General features: G+C 44.2%; 3 protein-coding genes and 1 non-coding gene across 4 annotated transcripts in view; 2 read left to right on the plus strand and 2 right to left on the minus strand.

Moving 5' to 3' along the window:
- TRUB2 (TruB pseudouridine synthase family member 2) overlaps positions 1-2,751 on the minus strand; it is a 6,146-nt gene extending 3,395 nt beyond the window's left edge. The window contains 6 exon segments of the mRNA XM_042478839.1: positions 1-39; positions 551-632; positions 946-1,007; positions 1,434-1,508; positions 1,736-1,867; positions 2,439-2,751. The exon segment at positions 1-39 is cut by the window's left edge and continues 8 nt beyond it. Coding sequence (XP_042334773.1) covers positions 1-39; positions 551-632; positions 946-1,007; positions 1,434-1,508; positions 1,736-1,867; positions 2,439-2,544 — 496 coding nt within the window. The 5' untranslated portion in view covers positions 2,545-2,751.
- A 28-nt stretch (positions 2,752-2,779) lies between these two features.
- On the plus strand, positions 2,780-8,795 carry COQ4 (coenzyme Q4). Its single transcript, XM_042478844.1, has 7 exons — positions 2,780-3,178; positions 3,840-4,016; positions 4,478-4,574; positions 4,943-5,045; positions 5,952-6,081; positions 7,122-7,215; positions 7,751-8,795. Exons 1-7 carry the CDS (start codon positions 3,088-3,090, stop codon positions 7,911-7,913), a joined length of 855 nt encoding a protein of 284 aa, XP_042334778.1. The 5' UTR covers positions 2,780-3,087; the 3' UTR covers positions 7,914-8,795.
- A 5,574-nt stretch (positions 8,796-14,369) lies between these two features.
- Positions 14,370-14,463, minus strand: TRNAR-UCU. Its single transcript has 2 exons — positions 14,427-14,463; positions 14,370-14,405 (listed from the first exon to the last, which is right to left on the minus strand). It is a non-coding gene; the product is annotated as a tRNA-Arg (tRNA).
- Positions 14,464-15,288: 825 nt separating this feature from the next.
- Positions 15,289-21,744, plus strand: part of SLC27A4 (solute carrier family 27 member 4) — a 22,648-nt gene continuing 16,192 nt past the window's right edge. Inside the window, exon 1 of the mRNA XM_042478834.1 lies at positions 15,289-15,502. The gene's annotated coding sequence lies outside the window, so the exon portion shown is untranslated. The remainder of the gene's footprint in view (positions 15,503-21,744) is intronic.

Consider the following 21,744-nt stretch of genomic DNA (forward strand, 5'->3'; position numbering starts at 1 on the left):
CAGAAAGAATCCGTTCCAGCTGCTCCCTGCTGATGTGATCTGCAGACGAGGAGGAGAAACAGTATTGAAGAAAGAATATGTACTAGCTGATCCAGCCTGGACTTCAGGCATATCTTCCATCTTGTCCATGGACAGTACCATTTTGACTTCAGAAGGATCTTATATTTGCAAGGGATTGCTGTGATACAGGATAAATCCATCATTGTCCACAAACTTGTCTTCATGTTCAGAAGCAGTAGGCTACTTGGCAGGTGGAGGCAAACATTGGTTCTCAAATATTGGTCCTCCATGGTTTTGACTCCAGCTCCCACAATTCCTCACCAGTTGTCTCTCTGGCAGGGACATATGACAGGTCACATCCAAACCCAAACTGTGGCAGGACCAAAGATTGAGCACCTACTGTACCAGGGATCATATGGGCCAAGTGAATTCAAGACGGGGTAGGAGTTGTGTGGCCCATAAATGTGATCCGGTAAACAGATTTCAGCTAGGTGAGGGCGGACCTCAAAGTCATAGCCAAGAAGAGAAAGTGCTAGCAAGTTCCACTTACCAAATGTTGTCTTCTCAATCAGTTTGCCTTCATCTGAGAAGTCGTCAGTGGCTTTGCCAAACAGGCCACGAACCGTATAGGTCTTTGGAAAGAAGAAGGAATACAGTGTGGTGCATTTAACTTGGAAAAGCTTAGAAAACCCAGCTGGACTCCCCATTAGAGATGTGAAGACACAAGGGAAAAATGCAAAATCGGTAGAGGGCTGCTTTTTCAAAGTCTTTTTTTCTAGAAAAATTGGGGGAAATGGATTATAGACTTTTTTCTCTTAGAATGATGAACCGAATGTTTAAGACACAGCCACAAAATCATTGCTAAAAATGATGAGGAAATACAAAGGAACTTGGAGACTAACACTTATATCGTTGAATAATGAAGACAGACGAATGATACCCTACCCGGCTGAGATGAGCGTTGTACAAGTCAGTGAGCAGCTTGTTACCGCGACCCGCTCCAAGCACTGAAAGATACAAAGGTGGGGTTGGGGACAAGAGAGCTGTCAACCGATGGGCAGCTGGAGTTGGGTCTTTCTAGCTTCCTTTGGAAGGAGGTTCCAGAGTTTCTTGGAGCAACCACCAAGAAAGCCCTCTCTTGTGAGGGAGGCAGGAGGAGGACTAGATTCACCTTTCTTCTATATCTTTTCCTTTAAAAAAAATACAGCACCCACCCAATTAAAAAGTTTGGTTCCTGACAGGTTGTCTGAATAGGCAGGACAACAGGTCAGCCTCTTTTGGAAAGGAGCCTGGGAGCATCCACCAAGACATAAAACCAACAGGCCCAGTGCTTAATAAGCAAATATTGATGCCAAACTGTTGCCAAAACCAGTAGACTTATTCTGTCATTTTGACTGAAGGCAATTGAATACAAATTCACAACTTTCACCTACCAAGTACACCAGAAGACTTTTGGTCCAGGACATGACCTGCTCCAATTTTCAGGTGGGTGAATACCAGTCCAGAAACTGAATAGAAGGGAAAAAACCAATACAGTTGTTTTTCTCAGTTAATGAAGGAGAGGTGTTCCTGGGCATTGCTTCCTTAATGGTGCCACAGGCAGAACTCCCATCAGCCCCAGATAGCATAGCCAATGGGATGAGGGGAGTTGCAGTCCAACACATTCCTTGCCCTTGCTTGAAAGTATATTTGGCTCCTCATCCTCTCCACAACCACTTTTCTCCTCGCTTCTTACCTAATGGATGGTCAGCTAACACAGGGACTTGTGAAACCGTCATGGTCAGTTCCTTTCCATCCTTTCCATCCGTGGTGCTAGGCAGGAAACGGACATGCTGTCGAGGTGGAGGCCGCTCCAATGCGTTCAGGTCTAAACACAGGGAAGAAATAAACATCTCATTACTAATTTCCTCCCCCCCAAAAAATTATAACCAACTCTGATTAATTTTGTTGAAATCTGTACACTTCTAATTTCTAGTTTTTAGAATCGAATAACACAACAGAGAAACTTAGTTCTGCTTTCTAGTTATTAGACATAACCCAACCAGTAAACCTTCCTCCTGAGGCAGGGAATTAAAGTTGGGGACAGACTAAAACTAACATCAGTACTTGCCCACAGAGATCATTGGGGAATAGTTGCCCAATGTTCCCCTATGGGCAAGTATGGTTCCCTTCCCCTACAGGTAAGTGCTGCCAGTTGTTTCAGTACGCCCTTTAAAGAGTGTTGTGTGAAGGCACACAACAACATCAACAACCTCAACCAGAAAGAAGGCAGTTGGTGCTCACAAGCCCCTGGTTCCCAGCAGAGCCCTAAGGGAAAGGCATTAGGCGAAGAGACGGGAGAAGGGCGAGGCTGCTGGGCCACGGGAGTGAGGCGGGGGTTGTGGGGGGGGAAGGCTATTTCTGGGGCACCGAGGCAGGCAAGGCCCCCAGGCGCCGACCTTTGAGCAGCTGGGTCTCCACGGCGTCCCTGGCGGCCTTCCAGGCCACTCCGGGGGCCTTATAGACGGCGAAGAGCCCCTGCAAGCGAGCCCTGGCCGGCCTCATGGCGAAGCTCCCTCCCCTTGCCGTGCTTCCCGATGGGTGCACCCTCCTTACGGCTCCGCTCCCTGGGCGCCGCCATTTGGGTCCGGCGCCGAATACCCTCCCCCCGGAAACAAGCCCCGCGGCGGAACCTTCCTTCGCTCCTCCAGAATTGAAGTGGACGATTGCTATGCCATCCCCACTTCTGGCCTTCCTCCTTTTCCACTCCCTCCCTTTCTTTTCCCCTTCCTTCCTTCCTTCCTTCCTCCCTCTTCCTTCCTCCCTTCCTTCCATTGCTTTGGAGGAGGCTCCTTACTACCAGCAGATGGCAATCCAGCCCCATCAAACTCTGCTGCTCTCCCAGCCTTCCTAGGGCTTTTCCCCGCCTCCATTCAGGGGAGGCTCAAAACTAAGGGCTGTCCCCCCCCCACCTTTGCAGCCAGGACCAATGGACCTGCGACCAGGAAATGCGCTGGCCTTTGTTTGGCCCCTTTCTCACGTGCAGCAGGGCTTCCACGCGTGTTAGCATTCCTCCGGGTCCTCTCTGCCCTGAGGCTGCTGCAGACGATGTGGCCTTTGCTGCTTCTTAGGAGGGCGCAAACTCTGCTGCTGGGGCTCAAAACCCCAAGAAGAACCCGCCATCCCTTTGGGATTTTAGGCAAGTCTTGGCATGTCTGTGTCTCCTGTTGAACCCCCCTTGGCCACACTGCAGCAGTAATGCCGTTTGATGCATCTTTTTGGAAAGGCGGTATACAGTATAAATTTATTATTATTATTATTATTATTATTATTATTATCCTGCTTTAACTGCCATGGGATCCTGGGATTTGTACTTTGCTGTGGCACCAGGCCAGACGTCCTCCTTTCCCCGGACATGCCCTACATTTCAGTCTTCTCTAAAATAATGCTTCCCAAACTGGTCCTCCAGGTTTTTGGACTTCACCTCCCAGAAGCCCCAGCCAGTTGGGCCAACAGCTAGGGATTCTGGGAGCTGAAGTCCCAAAATCTGGAGGACCAAAGTTTGGGAACCACTGTTCTAAAACAATGTTTTCCAAACGTTGGTCCTCCAGGAGTTTTGGACTTCAACTCCCAGAAGCCCCCGCCATTGGGCCAGTAATCAGGAATTCTGGGAGCTGAAGTCCAAAACATCTGGAGGACCAAAGTTTGGCAATCCCTGAATTGCAGATAATAACAGGCTACTTAATGATTTCATAGCTTGTTGGAATCCCATTGATTTCAGCCCCATTTGAACGCACTGCTTGATCATATTTGCCAGTCATCTCCCTTCCTATACTCTGATTGGGATTTTCTTTCCACAGGGACAGGGGCGAGATGCCAGCTTTGCCATACCAGCCAGCAGTCCGATGCCAACAATCCCATGGAAGAGGAAACCTATTACCCGCTGTATCCCGGCCACATCCCCACCAGCCCTTTGCAGAAAGTCCTGCTGGCGGCCGGCTCTGCTTTCATGGCTCTCTACGATCCTTATCGACATGGTGAGCTGGGTCTTTCCATGTGGGGCAGTCTGGTTGTGAACCTAGTTGTGTAACTGACCATCCACAGCGGGTGATCCCCGGAGCATCTCTATATTAAAATGCAGGGTGGTTCAAAAAGAATGGTGCAAGGCCAAATAAGCTGGGCTTTACTTTTGCACCGTATGGGTGGGTGTTTTCCATTTTATTTTTGTTTCTGAATTGCTGCTGCTGTTGCAATTGCAATTTTTGTGGAGCAAAGGTATGGCCCCATGTGTGGCCCACTGCTCCGTTGCACAAGCTGTCTCTTGCCCGTCTGGAGAAAGCATGAGCAAACGTGGACCAGGGACTCTTTCACACTATGCATTTATAGCACTTTCAATCCGCTTTCACTACTGTGGTTCAGCCTTCGGGAATCCTGGGATGTTCAATTTAAGGAGAAGTATTGAAAAGACTAGCTTACTATCTCCTTTTCTCATTTTCAGATATGATAGCTGTCCTTGGAGAGACTACTGGTTTCTTGGCTCTGAGGAACCTCAGAGAGCGGATGAAGAACGACCCAGAGGGATACCGGATCCTACAGTGAGTGAACAAGTTTTTCTTAGCCTCTAGCCAGGACCGGATCATCTTACACAGTTTGGAGACAAGGCATCTATTCAAGATCAAGGTCACCTATCTGGATAGGTTGCTGCTTAACAGACTTTTTCACCACCTCTTTACATTTGGGAAGATTTGAGGCTGGAATTTTAAAGACCTTAGAACACATATAGGATTGTACTGTATGGCGTAGTCAAATTCTGTATTTGGGGTGCAAATAAATCTGTAGGTGGCAAAAATAAAAACCCTCAAAAATCCAATAAGGTCTGGCCTTGCTCAATATGTACAGAATGGTGCTAGTTTGGGGGCAACAAAGAAAATAGAAATGTACATGGCTTCCATTTCCCTTGTAGAGAGCGGCCTCGGATTCGTCTCTCCACGCTGGATATCACAGGCCTTCGGGCGCTTCCGGATGGGACCTTTGGACGGGAATATGTCCGCTTTTTGGATGATAATGTGAGTACAGCACGCGGTACGTACAAGCTTCCGGAGAAGATTTCCCTGACTAATGAATGTATTGATTAAGAATCTCCATCTTCTCTTCATGCTTCTAGTGCTCTAGAAGGCAGCAAGGCAGGGAGGAATCTTGGAAAATGGCTTAGAAAGAGCAGGAGGTGGGGAGCCAAGATTTTAAAGCATTTCAATGCAAGTAATATATTCGTAAAGCCAACCCTATCTTCCTATGGTCTCCAAAACTGGGGGTGAATTGATATGAATTGGTTTAGCAAAACTGTATTGGAGGTATAATGATGGGTGTAGTGGTTTGGGCATTGGAATAGGACTCTGGAGACCAAGGTACAAACCCATACTTGGCCATGTCAACCCACACAGATTCTCAGCCCCAGAGGAAGACAAAGGCAAACCTCTTCTGAGGATCTCTGGGAGGCTTCGGGGGGCACCTTAGTCTTCCCAATGATCTTGGGGGACTGTACCTCCCATCTCACCACCTCCACCACCAAAGACTGAAAACAAAATGCCTCCCACCACCCTCTGGATGGGAGCATGGGGACATTTTGCCCATGTTTTAGGTTCCCCTGAGTCATTTTAGGCCAGAGAGACCTTTATTAAGAAAAGGAAATGAGTGGCAGTAACTTCCAGTTGAATTCCATTCTTTGAAAAAGGCTTCATCTGGGTTTAAAATGGCCTGGAGAGGAAGGGGCCCTGAAACATGACAAAAATACCTTCAAACCCCCTGGAAAGCATTTTGATGCAAAAAAAGTTAATAAAAATAAAATGCAAGGGCCTGGGGGCCACAAAAATGCTTCTGGGGGACATCCGCTTCCTGCCCGCAGGCCAGACTTTGCACACCCCTGTTGTAGATAGCAAATATATACAAGCCTCCCTTTTCCTTCTGGTTGGCAGAGGGTTTCTCCAGACACAAGGATGCCTGCCAGGTTTGTTGACGACGGAGAACTGGCTTACGTTATCCAGAGGTACCGAGAGGTCCATGACCTGATGCATACCCTCCTCGGCATGCCCACCAATATGCTTGGTGAGTTTTCTCATAACTATCCTGCCTACCTCTGGACTTTTGCAAAAGCAGTTGCTTTGGAAATGTTAAACTTTGGAGAGAGCAAGCAGTGCAAGCTATTTAAAGAGTGCAGGACCCCCCCCCCAGACTTCCAGGAGAAGCCATTCGCGCCTTCTTTTTGGCCAGAAAAAAAGGGCAATCTAAAGAGTCTGAAAGAACCGAGGGCTATAAACAGACCCGGTGTAGACAGTCACACAACTTTCCACAGCCGTTGCTCCACTTTCAGGACTTTCCGGTTTACTGTGTGCAACCTTGTGCAACCGGCACTGATGGGACCTTTGCATCGAGGTTAAAACAGGAGGCCGAGTCCCTTTTCACCTACTTTCAGGACCCAAGCAGTGTCATGAGCTTTGGAGCCGGAGGCAGAGGAGGTCCTGGTTTTACCATACGGTTGGGAAACGGGGCGTGTGGAGGATGCGCCGGGTGTTGGGCAATCCAGCCTGAGCCCTGAAAGCCTTCTAGGTTTGCAATGTGGAGAGGGAGGAGTGAGTCACTCCTCGCATTGCCTTGTGTCTGCACTTCTGTGCTGTGGCAAAAGCCTGACAGAAAGCGCAGGGTGCTCTGGCGGTTATTTTTAGAGGCTGAGACACCTGACCCTCCACACAGATTCACTTCCCACTCCTGGGACAGAGACAAGCTTTCCCTACCTCTCCTCCCCCCCAAAACCTCCCTTCTGAAGAAGATCAGCAAGTTTCTTGCTTGTGTCTTCCATCAGAAATTCCTTTTTCTCCCGTCTCTTTGCTTTCAAAACTAAAACTCCCCGAAGGCTGGGGGGCACATATATACTACTGTTTTTGTACGTATTTAATGTGTACTGGTTTTAATAATTTGCAAGCTGCCTTGAGTCCCAATATTGAGGGGAAAGGCAGAATATAAATCTATATAATGATGATGATGATAACAGTAAATAATAAGGACGGAAAACAAGGTTAACCAGGCTCTTTCCCCATCTTATGAGAAAGAGATATGATTGTCTCACATCTCTTGTTGCTTCTTCCTAGGGGAGGTCACGGTAAAGTGGTTTGAGGCAATCCAGACAGGCCTGCCCATGTGCATTCTGGGAGCAGTGTTTGGCCCCGTCCGTCTAAACGCCCGGTATGTTTCTCCAAACCAAGGGTGGCAATAGCCCAGTAGATAGAGAGAGTGGTGCCTTGGCCTGAAAGAAATGAATTGTATTTCCCAGAAACAATTTCCTCCGTCCAATGAACTCTTCAGTAACTTATTAAATTGCTCCTTTTCTCATTGTTTCTAAATCTCAATCTACAGATGTTTAGGGAGGTAGTTCCAAGGATCTGGAACAGTGAGTGAAAAAGGCCAAAGCTGAACCAAAAGAGAAGAAACTAGTGGTTGAATGAGAAGTACAGTTGGCTCTCTTTATCCACGGGTTCAAGCATCCACTGTTTGGAAATATTCCAAAAATATATAAATTCTTAGAAGCCAACCTTGATTTTGCCATTTTATATCAGGACACCATTTTGGTATCCATTGTATTTAATGGGACTTGAGTATCCATGGATTTTGGTATCCTTGGGGGTTCCTGGAACCAAACTCTAGCCAATACCAAGGGCCCACTGTATAACCCTTTAGTTTCTCTGACGCTCTTCCTTCCTTCATCCATCTATCCATCCAGGAAGCTCCGCATCTTGACCTCTGAGCTGATCCCGTGGGCCCTTAGGAGTGGAAACAGCGCCAACTGCTTCTTGAATGTTTATTACGAAGAGCGCTGGGAGCAAACCGTGGAATCCCTTCGCAACGAAATCGGCATCCTGCCGCCCCCAGTGGTTCGAGTCTAAGCTTTTTGCTGAGAACAAGGAGAAGATCTTTATCAAACAGATCTGGTGCCAACGAAAGGAGGAATGAACGTTGGGAAATTAAACTGGTCTTGTGTCGGATCAGCAGCGGGGCATCGATGGTTTGTCCAGCCAAAAGATTTACTAACTCTTCAGGAGTGCTTAACGTCTCTTACTCCATACGACGACAGCAAGTGTAAAGAATATGAAGTCATATTAAAATGTGAACAACAACACATCCAGCTGGTCCCCAAAAACCTTAAAGGGACATTTTCCTCCTCTCTCCCCATCTCTTCTTCCTTGTGTGCTGTGCCTCCAAGACACTTTTTAGCTAAAGAGCAGGAAATGAACATGTTGAATAGGGAAAGACAGAAATGAATTTATTGGGAATCCTAACTGCATAGTCCTTTAGAGTGAACAGCTGGATACGCAGTCCATAGTTTAACAAATTCAATGACTCTCGGGATTGGTGATAGACCACAATCATACCAATGGTTAGGCATGAAAAAGGCGGCAGGCAAAAACAGCCAAGACAATACCAAAACTCAGAGCTGCAGAAGAGAAGACTTAAAACTCTTAAAATGCAGGTTATATGGAGTGTGTGTATATTTTATGTGATTGTATATATACATATATTTTGATTGAATTTTATGACAATTTTAAAGGTTTGATCTGTGAGCTGCCTTGGGTCCTCTGGGGAGAAAGGCGGGATATAAATGAAATAAATAAAATAAATTATAATTACTTCCTAGCTTTGCATAAATTAGAAATAGCATCTCAATCTGATGCTCCTTCTTTTCACCTGTGGCCTTTTTTCCTCTTGTGATGGCCCTATTTTTATGTATTTATTTTATTTCCAATAATAATAATAATAATAATAATAAATTTTATTTATATCCTGCCTCTTCCCATATGATCGAGGCAGCTTACAATCACAATAATATACAACACAATAATAAACCCAATACACAAATAAAACACAATACAACTCTAATAAATTCATACAGTATAAATAAATCCCCCTCCCCTCCCTCCTTACATATATAACATAATCTCTAATATAACAATAGTAGAATATAAAATAAATAGTTAAAACCTATTAATTAAAAATAATTGAGACAGGAAGAAGCGGGTATCCTGCCTGTCTCCCAATAATAGTGACAGATTTAAAACAATACAATTTAAAAACAATGCAAAGTTAAAATGTTTAAATAGGAAATTTATATTTGGCGCTCTCTGTTCTTCCAGGATGTCTCTCATTCAGTCCTTGCATTGGATCTTCTCTGTGTCAGTCTTGGATATATAGGACAAAAGGAGGAATTCACCTCCACAGCTATACTGTATTCGGAAACCTGGATATAATAATAATAATAATAATAATAATAATAATAATAATAATAATAATGATATGGTTTATATTTTCCACTTCTTCTTACGGATCGAGGCAATACGTTAAACCCTAAACCCTCCGACCAATAAAATGAATACTGCTTTTGGACAATACTGAGACATGGTTCTGTTGGGTTTAGGCAATGGTCGAAGGCAAGGAGCCTCCGCAGTCTCGTTGCTGACCAGTTCTGGACAGTGAGAGAAATTCTGTAGCAACCATGATATGTGAGCAGCAAATTGAAAATTGGTTTTCTGCCATCAAGGGAATCTTATTATGTCATTATATTTGCCTAATGTAAACTCTGGCTGGTTCTCCAAAAAGCACTCCAAAATGCTGCCAGCCAAAAGTCACTCCCAGAGCTGTATCAATACGCCTGATATCTGAGTCCTTAATAATACTCAGTACTTAGTGAAGTCGAAGGGTTTTGTGGCCAGCCTCCATAGTTTTTAATGGGTTTTCTGGGCTATGTGACCATGTTCTAGAAGAGTTTATTCCTGATGTTTCGCCAGCATCTGTGGCTGGCATCTTCAGAGAATGATGCCGGCAAACCATCAGGAATAAACTCTTCTAGAACATGGGCGTATAACCCCGAAAACCCACAAAAAACTGTACTTAATCTGAAAAAGTGGATTTATATCCATGAAAGCTCACAGTAAAATAAAAACCAGTTTGTCTTAATACTCCTAACGCATCCCCTCCACACACACCACTTCATTTTCAAATTCAGCTTGTCTTAATCTCATTTTTCCCCCATTTCAAATTCTTTTTCTTCCTTTTTAAGTCTAGCCAATTTAACGTCTCACTTGATTTTATCCAAATCCCCACACTATTCTCGTCTTAAGTGTGCTTTTGTTTTGATATTTGTAACAGATTGAAACGCTTTTTCTCCTGTCTTTTCTAGTTCCCCTACAATTACCTCAGCAATTTACCTCAGGGACTAATGTTAATTTCACTCTCTAGCATGATCAAGTACTCAAATAATCTCCTACCAATTACTTTTGACAAGTTACCTCAGAGATTACTCGCCTGACACATCTTTACTTTAAACATCTCAACTTTGGGTTTCTGGCAACTCGAACTCAGAACCCTACACCTCCAAATTTCAAGCACACTCCCAGCGACCGGGTTTTTCGGATCCCAGCGCTGCCAACCAAACTGCTTTATATTACCAAAAGTCAGTTTCATTTTGGGGGGTGTTTTGGGTCTAGTCTAGTCTTTGGGAGGGTGCAAGATCCATGTGCATTTTCCCTTTATCTCATTAAATCCAGGCCATGATATTTGACAGTTGTGTGCCACCCAATCCGGAAAAGCAGGTTCAGCCGCATGCAACCCTTTGCAGTAAAACCAGTCCATAAATACTGGTCCAACTGGTTTCCTGTTCCTCTTACAGGATTTAATTAAAATTGCCAAATGGGGTTCATTGCAATATCACTGCCTCTTGGGCAGTAGCCACTTTGTTGATGTCAAGTTTTAGATAAACAAGATTACAGAGGATACTTTGGCCCTTTATTCTGAATTATTTCCCTAACTTTTGGTCTCCAGCCACAGATAACGCAACCTAGAGATCTAGCGAAGTGAATTTTAATCCATTAAAAAGCTAGTTATCTCCACAAATCTGTTTTTGAAAAGTTCATGGCGCAAGAAATCTGTTTTTAAAAAGTGGAAGCCATCTTGGTTTTGCTGCAGCAGAAATAGCATAGATCTTTTTTTAAAAGCAGAACAAACGAGGTGCTTTATGAATCGGATGTAAAAGAAAAGAGAGAGAGATGGTTTATAAAAGGGATTTTATTCCACAAAGTAGCCCAAGACGTTGTGACCAAGAACTATTCGTAGGGTCATCTTCAGAGGATGTTAAGAGGAAAGGAGGCAGGACAATGCATAGGCATTAATAATTATAAGCAAGTCACAGGCAGAAGAAATGCAAAAGTCTCGTCTGTACCTCTCCTTCATATTAAAATGGATGTAAAACACACGTTGTGAAATGATATATAGAATCAAAACAAAACTGCATACGTGTAAAACGATACTCTCGGTATATTTGCAAAGCAATTTGAAAATCGGCCTGCGGGGATTTCCAAAAAGTATGTCTCCGAAGCTTATGGCTCGGCAGAATTAACAGGGCTACCAGTTGGCTTCTTCCATTTACCAAGTTGTAAATCACTTGCCACATTGGCCACTTTCTCCATTGGGCCAGTTTTTCCATCACTTGCCATAATGGGCCAGTTTCTCCATCATCCTCATCCTTACTGGATCCATTTGCTCCTAACACCCACCTTGCTAAACTGGGTTAGAAGCCACGCTTTGCTAAATGAAGCAGAGGCTAAGTTCCCTCCTGGCTCACAACTCTTTTGACAAAACCACAAAGAGGAACAGACACAATGGGAGATGCCTCTTGACATCAATCTGTTTTCTCAACTTACAAAAGTGTGCCTATTCTTCCCTGGTTGTTTTGAACTTTGGAGGGAGTTGAGCAAAACATTTCCTGGATTTCGTTCGCCGGCGGAAAAAAGCGCAAAGAAGGAGCCGATCTGGCCTTGCAAGGAAGGAAGCTGCAAACCTTGGGAGCAGCCACCAAGAACTCCCCTTGCTCCTAGTTGTTGTTGTTGTTGTTGTTGTTGCACAGTGGTTTGAGTGCGAAAGTAGGACTCTGGAGACCAGGGTTTGAATCCCCGCTCAGCCATGAAACCCACTGAATTATCTTGGGCAAAAAGTCACACTCTCTCAGCTTCAGAGGAAGGCCATGGCAAACCCAAATAACACATCTTGCCAAGAAAACCCTGGGATAGGTTTAATTCCTTTTTAATGCACCGCTTTTCTATGTTTTTAACCGTATTGTACTTTGTTGAAGCCCCTCTTTGTTCCAGTTCTGGGAAAAGAGCGGGATACAAATAAGTAAATATTATTATTATTATTATTATTATTATTATTATTATTATTTTATATATTGCAAGAAATTGTGGTTGTGAGGAACTAATAAAAAGTGTCCCGTCCTGGTACATGGCAGCTAAAAACGGGCTGATTTTGGCTAAATTTTGAAGTAAATTCAGGAATAAAAAGCCTGTGTCCCTCCAAATATTTCCAGACTCCAACTCCCACCATCAGAGTTGGGGATGATAGGCCTTGAAGTCCAGCATTATCTAGGCTTTCCATGAATTGCCAATGCATCTTTCAATGCCGGCATGCAATGCGCCTTATCTTTATTTGGAACAAGACGCCGAAGAGCATTACGACGAATCCTGGAAGGATATTGTCAAATAGTGAAATTATAATGTTGGTAAACAAGGGAATGGCCCTCGATGAGATAAAGCAAAGCCTCTGTTAATTAAAGTGTCCGCTTCTCTCTTTCTCTCAGCAAACAGAACTAATCCTAGTTGTAAGAAGAGCCGGCTCAGAGGAAAATGGAGCATTTAACCAAAAGAGATTTCCAAACCGTCTCCGATCGTTACTCTTGCCGAGAAATAGTAACAATAAAAATAAACTTAATACGCAAGCGGCGAAGATCTGTCGCGGCGTGACTGAGTTTCCAAACAACTCAAAGAGCATTAAATTAACTCGTTAATTAATAAATAGAGACTGGCATGCTTATTCATCCTTAATAATAATAATATTTTAATATATATTTACTGACATACCATATTAATGTGTTGCATCCCATTTCCAAAATATAAATGATAAAGACAGACAGACGAGAGACATCCCGCCTACACTAAACATCCATCCTTAATACTTATAGTAATAATGTTTGCAAATGTTTGTTTAGTTTGCAGCCCTTGGAGTGAGCATTATTATCCTTATCATTATTATTATTAAAGCTCACTTGAAGGGCTGCAGACTAAGCAGTGATTTGCAAACATTTGCAAGGCAAATGGGCGGCCTGTAAGTAAACCTTTATTATTATTTATTATTAATAAACATTTGGAAATGCAAGCGTTTCATATTATGATGATGCTGATGATGCTTCTTTTTATTATTATCAATAATAATAATAATAATAATAATAATAATAATAATATGGTTTATTTATTTATCCCTGCGGATCGAGGTGGAATTACAACAAAGATAAAATGACAAAGTACAATAAAAATGCATTAAACCCTGAATTATTATTATTATTATTGATAAATAAGCATGACCGAACGGGCTATAAATCCATTTTCCTTCCTTATAAACGCCTTGGATGGGGTTTATTTATTTCTAACTTTAAAAAGTTTATTTTTTCTGATCAACAAGAGACCCACAAATACACAACATCGGTTAAAATAAAACATCTTCAGTTAAAACACACACATATCAATATGGACAGTTCAAGACACATATTTGTACATTTTAAAAAGGTCCACATTTCCAAAGCCATATATATATATATATATGGAGTTGCTGACTTTGGAAATGGATGTTTTAATGTGTTTTATATGTGTTTTAATGTGTTTTATATGCCTTGGGTTGGGTCCCACTTTGGAAGAAAGGCGGGGTAAAAATTAATTAATTAATTAATTAATTAGTAGTCTGAAAAGGAAAGGAAAAGGAACTCTGAAGCAAACCAATGAATAGAAAAAAAGTGTAAATTAAGTAAAGTAATGGATAGAAAAGTGAAAAAATAAGGAAAGCAACAAATACAAAAGTGAAAATTAAACGAAGCGTTGAATCTGAGTAAAGCAATGGACAGAAAATTAAGGAAAGCAATAAATAGAAAACTGAGATCTTAGTATCGCAATGGATGGAAAAGTGAAAATCAAGTAAAGCAATGAAATCAAATAAAGCAATGGACAGAAAAAGTGAAAATGTAGTCATGGAATGGATAGAAAAGTGAAAAGTAAGTAAAGCCATGGAGAGAAAAGTGAAAAGGGACCCTGAAGAGAAACCCTGAAGAGGAAAAAAAGGAGGGGAAAAACTCGTGCATTTTGCAAAAGAAAAAACAAAAAACTTCCCTGAACTTTTTCCTTGATTTATTCTTTCTTTTTCTGTTGCAAAGCCAGCCATTGCTTGCCATGTTTTTTCTTCCTTCCGCCTTTTAAATGCGTAATGCTCTCCTTTTTATTAAGCAAAGGCAGAAGAAGTGCAACAAAATGCGACTCTGGTGGGACTCGAACCCACAACCTTTGAATGACTTCCCTTGCCATTGACTCTAGAAGTCCAATGCGCTATCCATTGCGCCACAGAGCCATCTGCCAAACCAGGGCTGCTCCTTCCCTTCTTCTCTTCTTCTCACCTCCTTTCTTTCCTTCCACCAGTTGCTTTCCTATTTTGGCAAATCCTTCCAAATCCCTTTTTTCCTCTTCCTTTTTAATCCTTTCCATCCTAGAAAAATCAATTGCCATTTTATTTTATTTCCAATGCAATGTTTGAATTGCATTTAATTATTATTATTTTTTGCAACCTTTGTTTGCATTTCCTCTTCTCTTTATTTATATCTCTTTTGGAAAGAAAAGGGAAATGGAAGCATGCAACAAAGAAACAACTCTTTCCCTCGATTTGCAACTTTCCTTGCTTTCCATTGGATACATATGTAAACTGTAATTCTCAAATGCAACATTTTATTTTAGTTTTATTGTTTTTGCAAAAGGAGACCTAAGGGTCTAAAAAGGTCTCCTTGAGGTGGGCACTGGGAAGACTGAAAAGTTTGCAACCCCCTCCCCCCCCCAAAAAAATAATAATGCAAATAAAACTAAAAACCTCTCACAAAAGTGGAAAGAAAGAGGCTTTCTCTGTGCAATTCCACGTGGAGAAGGAAAAAGACTACATTTCCCGTCGTGCTTTGCGGCCCTTGCGGCTTGGCTGCCAGCAAGCAAGCGAGCGCGCTCCCTCTGCAGGCCGCCGCTGGTATTGCGCCTCTCCTGCCTCCTTCATCCTCAGCATCTTTCTGCATCTGGAATATTTCTTGCATGTCTTTCTCTCCTTTTTTTGCAAAAGAGGGAGGATCGTTTCAGGTGGAAAGAGGAGGAGGAAAGGCTCCAGGATCCCGGGAGGAGGAGGAGGAGGAGGAGGAGCAGGCCTGGTCAGGAGATCTGACTGGGGGAGTCTCTTCTTTTCTTAACATCATTTTTGCAATCCGGATTTAAAAAGGAGTGGAAGAGAGGTGGCTTTTGCTTGCATCTTGGCAGAGGTTGGCTCACCCACCAGGCTCTCCTTTTGGGGCTGGATCTGGATGCTGGATCGTGGGATGTGGAGCAAGAGCCATCGGTAGCTCCAAAGGAGGCAGGAGGTGGGTGCAGTGTGGACGCCCCCGGACCAAACGGGGGTAACACCAGGGGCCATTTGCACTTGCATGGGAAGGGAGGGATTCTGGAGGGAAATAGGAGAGGGGGCCTTGGTCCAAGGAATGGAGGCATCCATGACCTTCTTCTTCTTTTTGCCCCCTTCCTCTGGATGTAGGTCGAATTCGCACCCAGCTCCACTTCCCAGCTTTTTGCCTTGTTGCTGTGTGCCTTTATGGGGGCCCTAAGGTGGGAACTTATTATAGGCTTGGCTTGGCACAGAGGAGCTTGGCCATGGCCTTCCTCTGAGGCTGAGAGAGTGTGACTTGATGGCCCTTGAGGTCTCTTCCAATTCTAGAACTGTGCACCTTCAAGCTGTTTCTGACTTATGTCAACATAATAATAATAATAATAATTTGTTTTATTTATATACCGCTATTCCAAAGATCATAGAGTTTTCTTGGCCCTATTTGTTCAGATGGGGTTTGCCATGGCCATCCCTTGAGGCTGAGAGAATGTGACTTGCCCAAGGTGCCTCAATGGCCCTTGCGGTCTCTTCCTGTTCTAGGATTGTGTGCCTTCAAGCTGTTTCTGACTTATGGTGACCCTAAAGTCAGTCTATCTATCATGGGGTTTTCTTGGTCATATTTGTTCAGATGGAGTTTGCCATGGCCTTCCCTGAGGATGAGAGAGTGTGACTTCTTGCCTAAGGGAATCAACCTGCCATGAGTCCGAAGGGAGACCAGGAAAAAATTGCAACACCCATTCGCGTACAACACAAATTGTGACACACTGTGACAGTTGTGTGACACTCATTGTGAAGCCGTCTTTCCAAAAGCTACAGGAAGTCAGGCCTGGCTCCTTGTTTTGCTCAGGGGTGAATCAAATGTTGGGGTCTTTTCCCCATCCAGACCCCAACATGTTTTGCTCTTTCTGCTGGAGAAGATGGGAAGCCAAAGGTGGAATCTGGGAAGGAGAGCGAGAGCGATTGCTGCAATCTCGGTGCGGTGCTGCAATATCAAATGGTTGGTGTCAGTTTTGCATCTAAGTCAGGATTTCATGGGTTTGGCTCAGCCATCTAAAGGTGTCCAAAGAGCCAGTGTTTGCATCTCCAGGGATTAATTCAGACAATCTCACAATAGGGATTTTTAGGAGGCCAGCTTTCTACAGATAGTTATTTATCTCTCTTCCAGTCGCCCGCCAACGCCATGCATTTCATAGGCTGCTATTGCTTTATTTATATAGCACCATTTCTAGGGCACTTATGGCAAAACAGTGCCACAGAGTAATAATAGACCTAAAACAATGTTCCTTATAAGCTTTTGGTTTCAATGAGGGAAAGGGACAGATGTCACTTGTGCCTTTGGCCATGTGTGACGTTTCAGGATGGGAACGGTGAGGCACCCCTGAAGGTGTTGGACTGCACCTCCCAGCAGCCTCTAGTCCTGGCAAGGGATGCTGGGAGCTGCAATACAAGCATTTTGTCATTTTTGCAGCACTGCAGGAGCAAAGGAATATTTTCTCAATATTCTCCCAATGGTCAAACATCTCAAACTGTTCCGGGGAAATGACTCGGTGCAGAAATAACATGAGTTTGTTCTTTTCCCCCCCCCCCCTGCACCAAAATTTATTTTCTGCACAGAAAGCATTGCCATTGTATTTTCTGTATGGAAAACATAGTTGTCTGCAGAAGAGACATCCTTTTGGTGCAGGAAAAAAACACCAACAGAATAAAGTTCCAGGACATTTTGGGACGGTCAGATGCTGAAAGAATACTGCACAAAAGGCCTCTGTTCTCCTTTTTCTTCTTCTTCCTGTTTTTCAACCAGGAAATGAAGAATTGAGAATATTCTTCCTCCGCTGCTTCCCCAGAATCTCATTCCTCTGTTTCGGTTTGCGGTGAATTTTCTGCACAGAGTTTCTCTCCGTTGGATTTGGGGCAGGAGAGAAGGATCTGGATCTCCTATCTAAGCTTGGGTTTTGTGGCTCCCACCTTTCACCTATCTGGCTCACCTATTTTTGGGGGGGTCGGCGCATGGGGAGATGTGAAACATTTGGGTGCTGTTGAAGCCTTATCCTCTCTTGGCAAGCACAAGGTGTTCTTTTCCCTCCAGAAGGGGCCTGTGAGCGGTTTGGTTCACAGCGATAAAAAGGAAGGGAGGAGAAGTGAATCTCTCTTGTTGCTGTATGATTTTTCAAGCTGTGTGTGTCTCTACAAACTGCAGAAAGAAGAGGAGTGAGAGGCTCTGCTACAAGCGGCCTTCCGGGTGTTTCTGTTGGGGGACTGCATCTCCCATTACCCCTGGCCAGCATAAGCCAGTGATGAGGGACAATGAGAGCTACAGTCCAACAACAACTAGAAGGCCTGATGATTCTCACCATTGCAGAAAATGAAGGACTGGGGCTTGGGAATGCTCTGCTCTTGGACTACAAATCCCAGAATCCCCCAGACAGTATGGGAGTGGTAGTCTAGAAAAAGGATGTTCTTAAGCCCTGAAGAAAGCTACTTGCCGCCTTCCTTCCTTCCTTCCTTCCTTCCTTCCTTCCTTCCTTCCTTCCTTCCTTCCTTCCTTCCTTCCTTCCTTTATGGTTTCCTTTCATTCCTTTATTTTTCCCTCCCTCCATTTCTAAACCAGGGATATGCTGTAACTCTGGAGACCAAGGTTTGAATCTCAGCTCAGCCCTGGAAACTCGCTGGGTGACCGTGGGCGAGTCACACACTCTCTCAGCCTCAGAGCTTCACAGAACAGCTTTTGCCATCTTGACCACAGTCTGATGTTGCTTGTCCTGGTTTTCCTCTGGGAGGGTGCAGAGATTGTGCCCTGAAAATGCAGAGAGAGAGAGGGAAAGAGCGAGGTTCTTTGCCATGGCGGCATTGTTCGTGCCACAGGGGAGAAGCTGCCATACCGGTTTTTGGAAGGTTTGATTTAAGCTCTGATAGCTGTCCGTAGGCGGAGGTGCCTCTGCCCTCTGGAAGAAGATGGGAGGAAATGCCAGAGGAAAGGAAAAGGCAGCAAGGGAAAGGCAGAAAGAGCAGGAGCGGGATTGTTGGCTGATTCAAGGGACCTGGGTTGCTGGGGATGGCCTGGCTCTTCTTCCCTTGCTGAATTAATTCAGTGCAAACTACTGGTGAGCTCATTTTGAGCTCAGTTTGCAGCAACTTGAACTTGATGATGATGAAAAGGGAAAATGGGAGGAGAAGAGAGAAAACGGGGCACTTTAAAAGCAGCTGAAAAAGTGGGATGGGAGAGGATTAAATCATGATTAGTTTGGGGTGCCTTCGAGACATTTCGGACTTATGGCAACCATAGGCCACCTCTAGACCATAGGCCACCTCACCTTGACCTTCAGCAGTTGCTTAAGTGGGTTCTGGATTGGATGGCCCACGATGCCCTTTCAAATGCTATGCTTCTGTGACTCCATGGGTGTCCGCTAGTTGGGCCTAGGAGATAGACGTAGGCCCTTAGTCCTGACTGGGACCATGGCATGGATAGGGGGACTTTAACCCTCCTCACCTCTTGCATTAGGAAAAGCCAGTGGTGATGCTCCAGAAATCTCATAGCCCTCAGTGTAAGGCTCTGGAGTCTTGTTTTTAGGTGAAAGGCTGACTTGGAGCAGGAAAATGCAATGTGTTCCCATTGCTCAAAGGTGCAGAGGGAGCGGTTCCAGCGAATTATGCAAGAGTAATTTTCCGAGGCGGTGGGCAAGGTCTGCAGATAGACTTTGTCTCATCCAGGAGCACAAATCCAAGAGACTTTTAAGGGAGACTGTACAGTGTGTTAATGACTATTGAACTCCTATCAGAAGCATTGCCTTTCTCCCACTGGTCTGTGAGGGAAGCCATGATCCCATGCAGTGTGTATTGAACCTTGACTCTTGATTCCAGGTTTAAACGTCCCAGGTTCATGGACAGTGTGCCTTTGGAGGGATGTTGTTTTTCTTTGCCATCCAGTTCCAGTTCTGATGATGCCAAGCAAGAGATTTCCATGAACCCTGCTCAGGTCTTGCAAACTTGCAGAGCAGCCATGGCTTCCTTTTTTGAGTCAGTCATGATGTGTCCAAAGTAAGATGGCCTCAGTCTAGTTACGTTGGCTTCTAGGGATAGTTCAGGCTTTGCTCTGAGACAGAGTTATTTCTCTTTTTGGCTGCCAATGGTATCCATAGGACTCTTACCCAGCACCACATTTCAAGTGAGTTGATGTCTTCCTGACAGCTTTCTTCACTGGCCCGCTTTCACAATCGCACAAAGAACATCCAGAACACGAAATACGAAAGCATGGATGATCCTGACTTTGATATTTAAATGACGTGTTTGTCCATGTGAGGATCTTATCTCAATCTTTCGTAGCCGCCTTTGCAAGTCTTCATCTTCTCAACTAATATTCCTTTTGATTTAAGGCTGAGCCAAGGTACAGCTTGGCCATTGTGGGATTGGAAGGACATCAGACAACAATCTCCATAATCCCCTGAGTGTTGTAACCTTAAAGGAATGCTTCTGAACTCTGCTGGGTTTGGTGTGCATGCATCCAGACTGTCAGCTCGACCTAGTTTTGATACCGCTTTCAGACCACTTTAACTCATCCTATGACAGCCTGACATTTGCAGTTTGATGAGGGACATGCGCTTGGGTGTATCCACATGGCACATTTATAGCACTTTGGCACCACTTTAACTACCATGCCTTGGTCTTGTAAAATCCAGAGATTTGTAGTTTTGAGGGACTTTGTGACTCTCTACTAGAACTGTACCCTAAAACTTTATAATGGAGGTGTCCATATCCCTCACCAATGTCTATTCATGCTTTACTTGCATCAGTGCATATTTGGATCAGCAGCCTTACATTTGAAAGTTCCTGGGCAACTGGAGACTAATAGTGAGTTTCCTCTGGGTTTGAGTGGGAACTTTAAAAGAGCTGCACCTATTCGGGGAGAAGGCCCAGCACCATGGACGCTTCTTTTAAAGTCCAGACATTATGACTTCCCCCCGGGAGCGTCCCAAGGTGCTTAGGCAAAAGTGGTTTTTCGAGGGGGTGGAATAAAAAGTTGCCCAAGGTGTTTCGACCTGATCCCTCCCAATAGGTTTGCCACCTTAGATGGTTCATTTGAATGCCAGACTGAAACCCAGAGAGATTCACTTGCCCCCTTGCTCTAGAACCCACAGGCCACCACTGCTCTAGAACCCATGCTCAGAACCGGCATGCATGTTCCCTGTTCTCTCAGAAGTGTAATGACCTTTTGATCCATGCATCCTCAATGCCTCTCTAATAATAATAATAATAATTTATATATCCTGGAGCATGCAGAGTGCCTTTGGATGTTAGTGGCTGGATTTCAGCTGCATCTCCAAAAGGATGATTGTGGTGGAGATCTGGATGCCACCCTTCTCTGTCCTGATGAAGGGTAAATCCTTCGGTGCCAATGCCATTTAAAATCCAAAGGATGTGAAATTTTCAAGCAGCTCCACAACAGTTCGGTAAACAACCAGTTGCACTGTAAGACAAAATGCAACAATGAAAGCATCCTGCAGCGGTTTTCCTGGAGCTCAAGGGAGACCTTAGAAAAGTTGATTGTGCAACTTGGCCCTTTCATGGCTGGGTTCACCAAAACCTTCCATGTCCAGCTTTTTGCTGAATAACCTTGGCATGAGAAGCATCCGGAAAGCGCTGCATCAAATACTGCAAACACTTGTAAACACTGCCTCCTGGCCTCCCTGCGCTTCCTCTCCACTTTTTAACTTCCTCTCTCTCTCTCAGCGGCATCAAAGCATAAACCGATATGCAGAAATAAACCTGGATGCCGACTTTGGAACAAAAAACATCAAGCTCTTTGGGATGTTTTGTTTGAAATTTCCAAGAGCCTGTTGACTTTCTGTAGCGTTCTGTGAGCTATTTGGGGAAGTTGCATAGCTTCTGACATTTGACAGATGAAAAAGAGACAAACACAGAGAGAACACTGTATAAAATCTTATCAGGTGAATGCAGAGGTGCCTATACACTTTACTGACACATCTGTCCTTTCACTTCACTACTTTCAAAACAAAATCTGTGGGACTATATTGGAAGGTAAAGGATGGCATCCCTATATAATACTCTAATATGTGTGTGTGTGTGTGTATGTGTGCAGAAACATGCATGCCTACCAAGCTTGAGATGCAGAGGATCTGCATGAAAGGAGGGCAAATCATTTCTTGCATCCTTTATCATCCAGTCATCCTCAAATATGAAGTTTCTTCTAAACGCTCTCCATGTGTT

Source organism: Sceloporus undulatus, chromosome 7, assembly GCF_019175285.1.
Source record: "Sceloporus undulatus isolate JIND9_A2432 ecotype Alabama chromosome 7, SceUnd_v1.1, whole genome shotgun sequence".
Lineage (NCBI taxonomy): Eukaryota > Metazoa > Chordata > Lepidosauria > Squamata > Phrynosomatidae > Sceloporus > Sceloporus undulatus.

Excerpts from the sequence above, each read along its gene's own strand:
- COQ4 (XM_042478844.1), top strand. The coding sequence starts at position 3,088 with ATGTGGCCTTTGCTGCTTCTTAGGAGGGCGCAAACTCTGCTGCTGGGG. Across the intron at positions 6,082-7,121 it reads CATGCCCACCAATATGCTTG|GGGAGGTCACGGTAAAGTGG; the intron begins GTGAGTTTTCTC and ends GCTTCTTCCTAG. Across the intron at positions 7,216-7,750 it reads CCCGTCCGTCTAAACGCCCG|GAAGCTCCGCATCTTGACCT; the intron begins GTATGTTTCTCC and ends CTATCCATCCAG.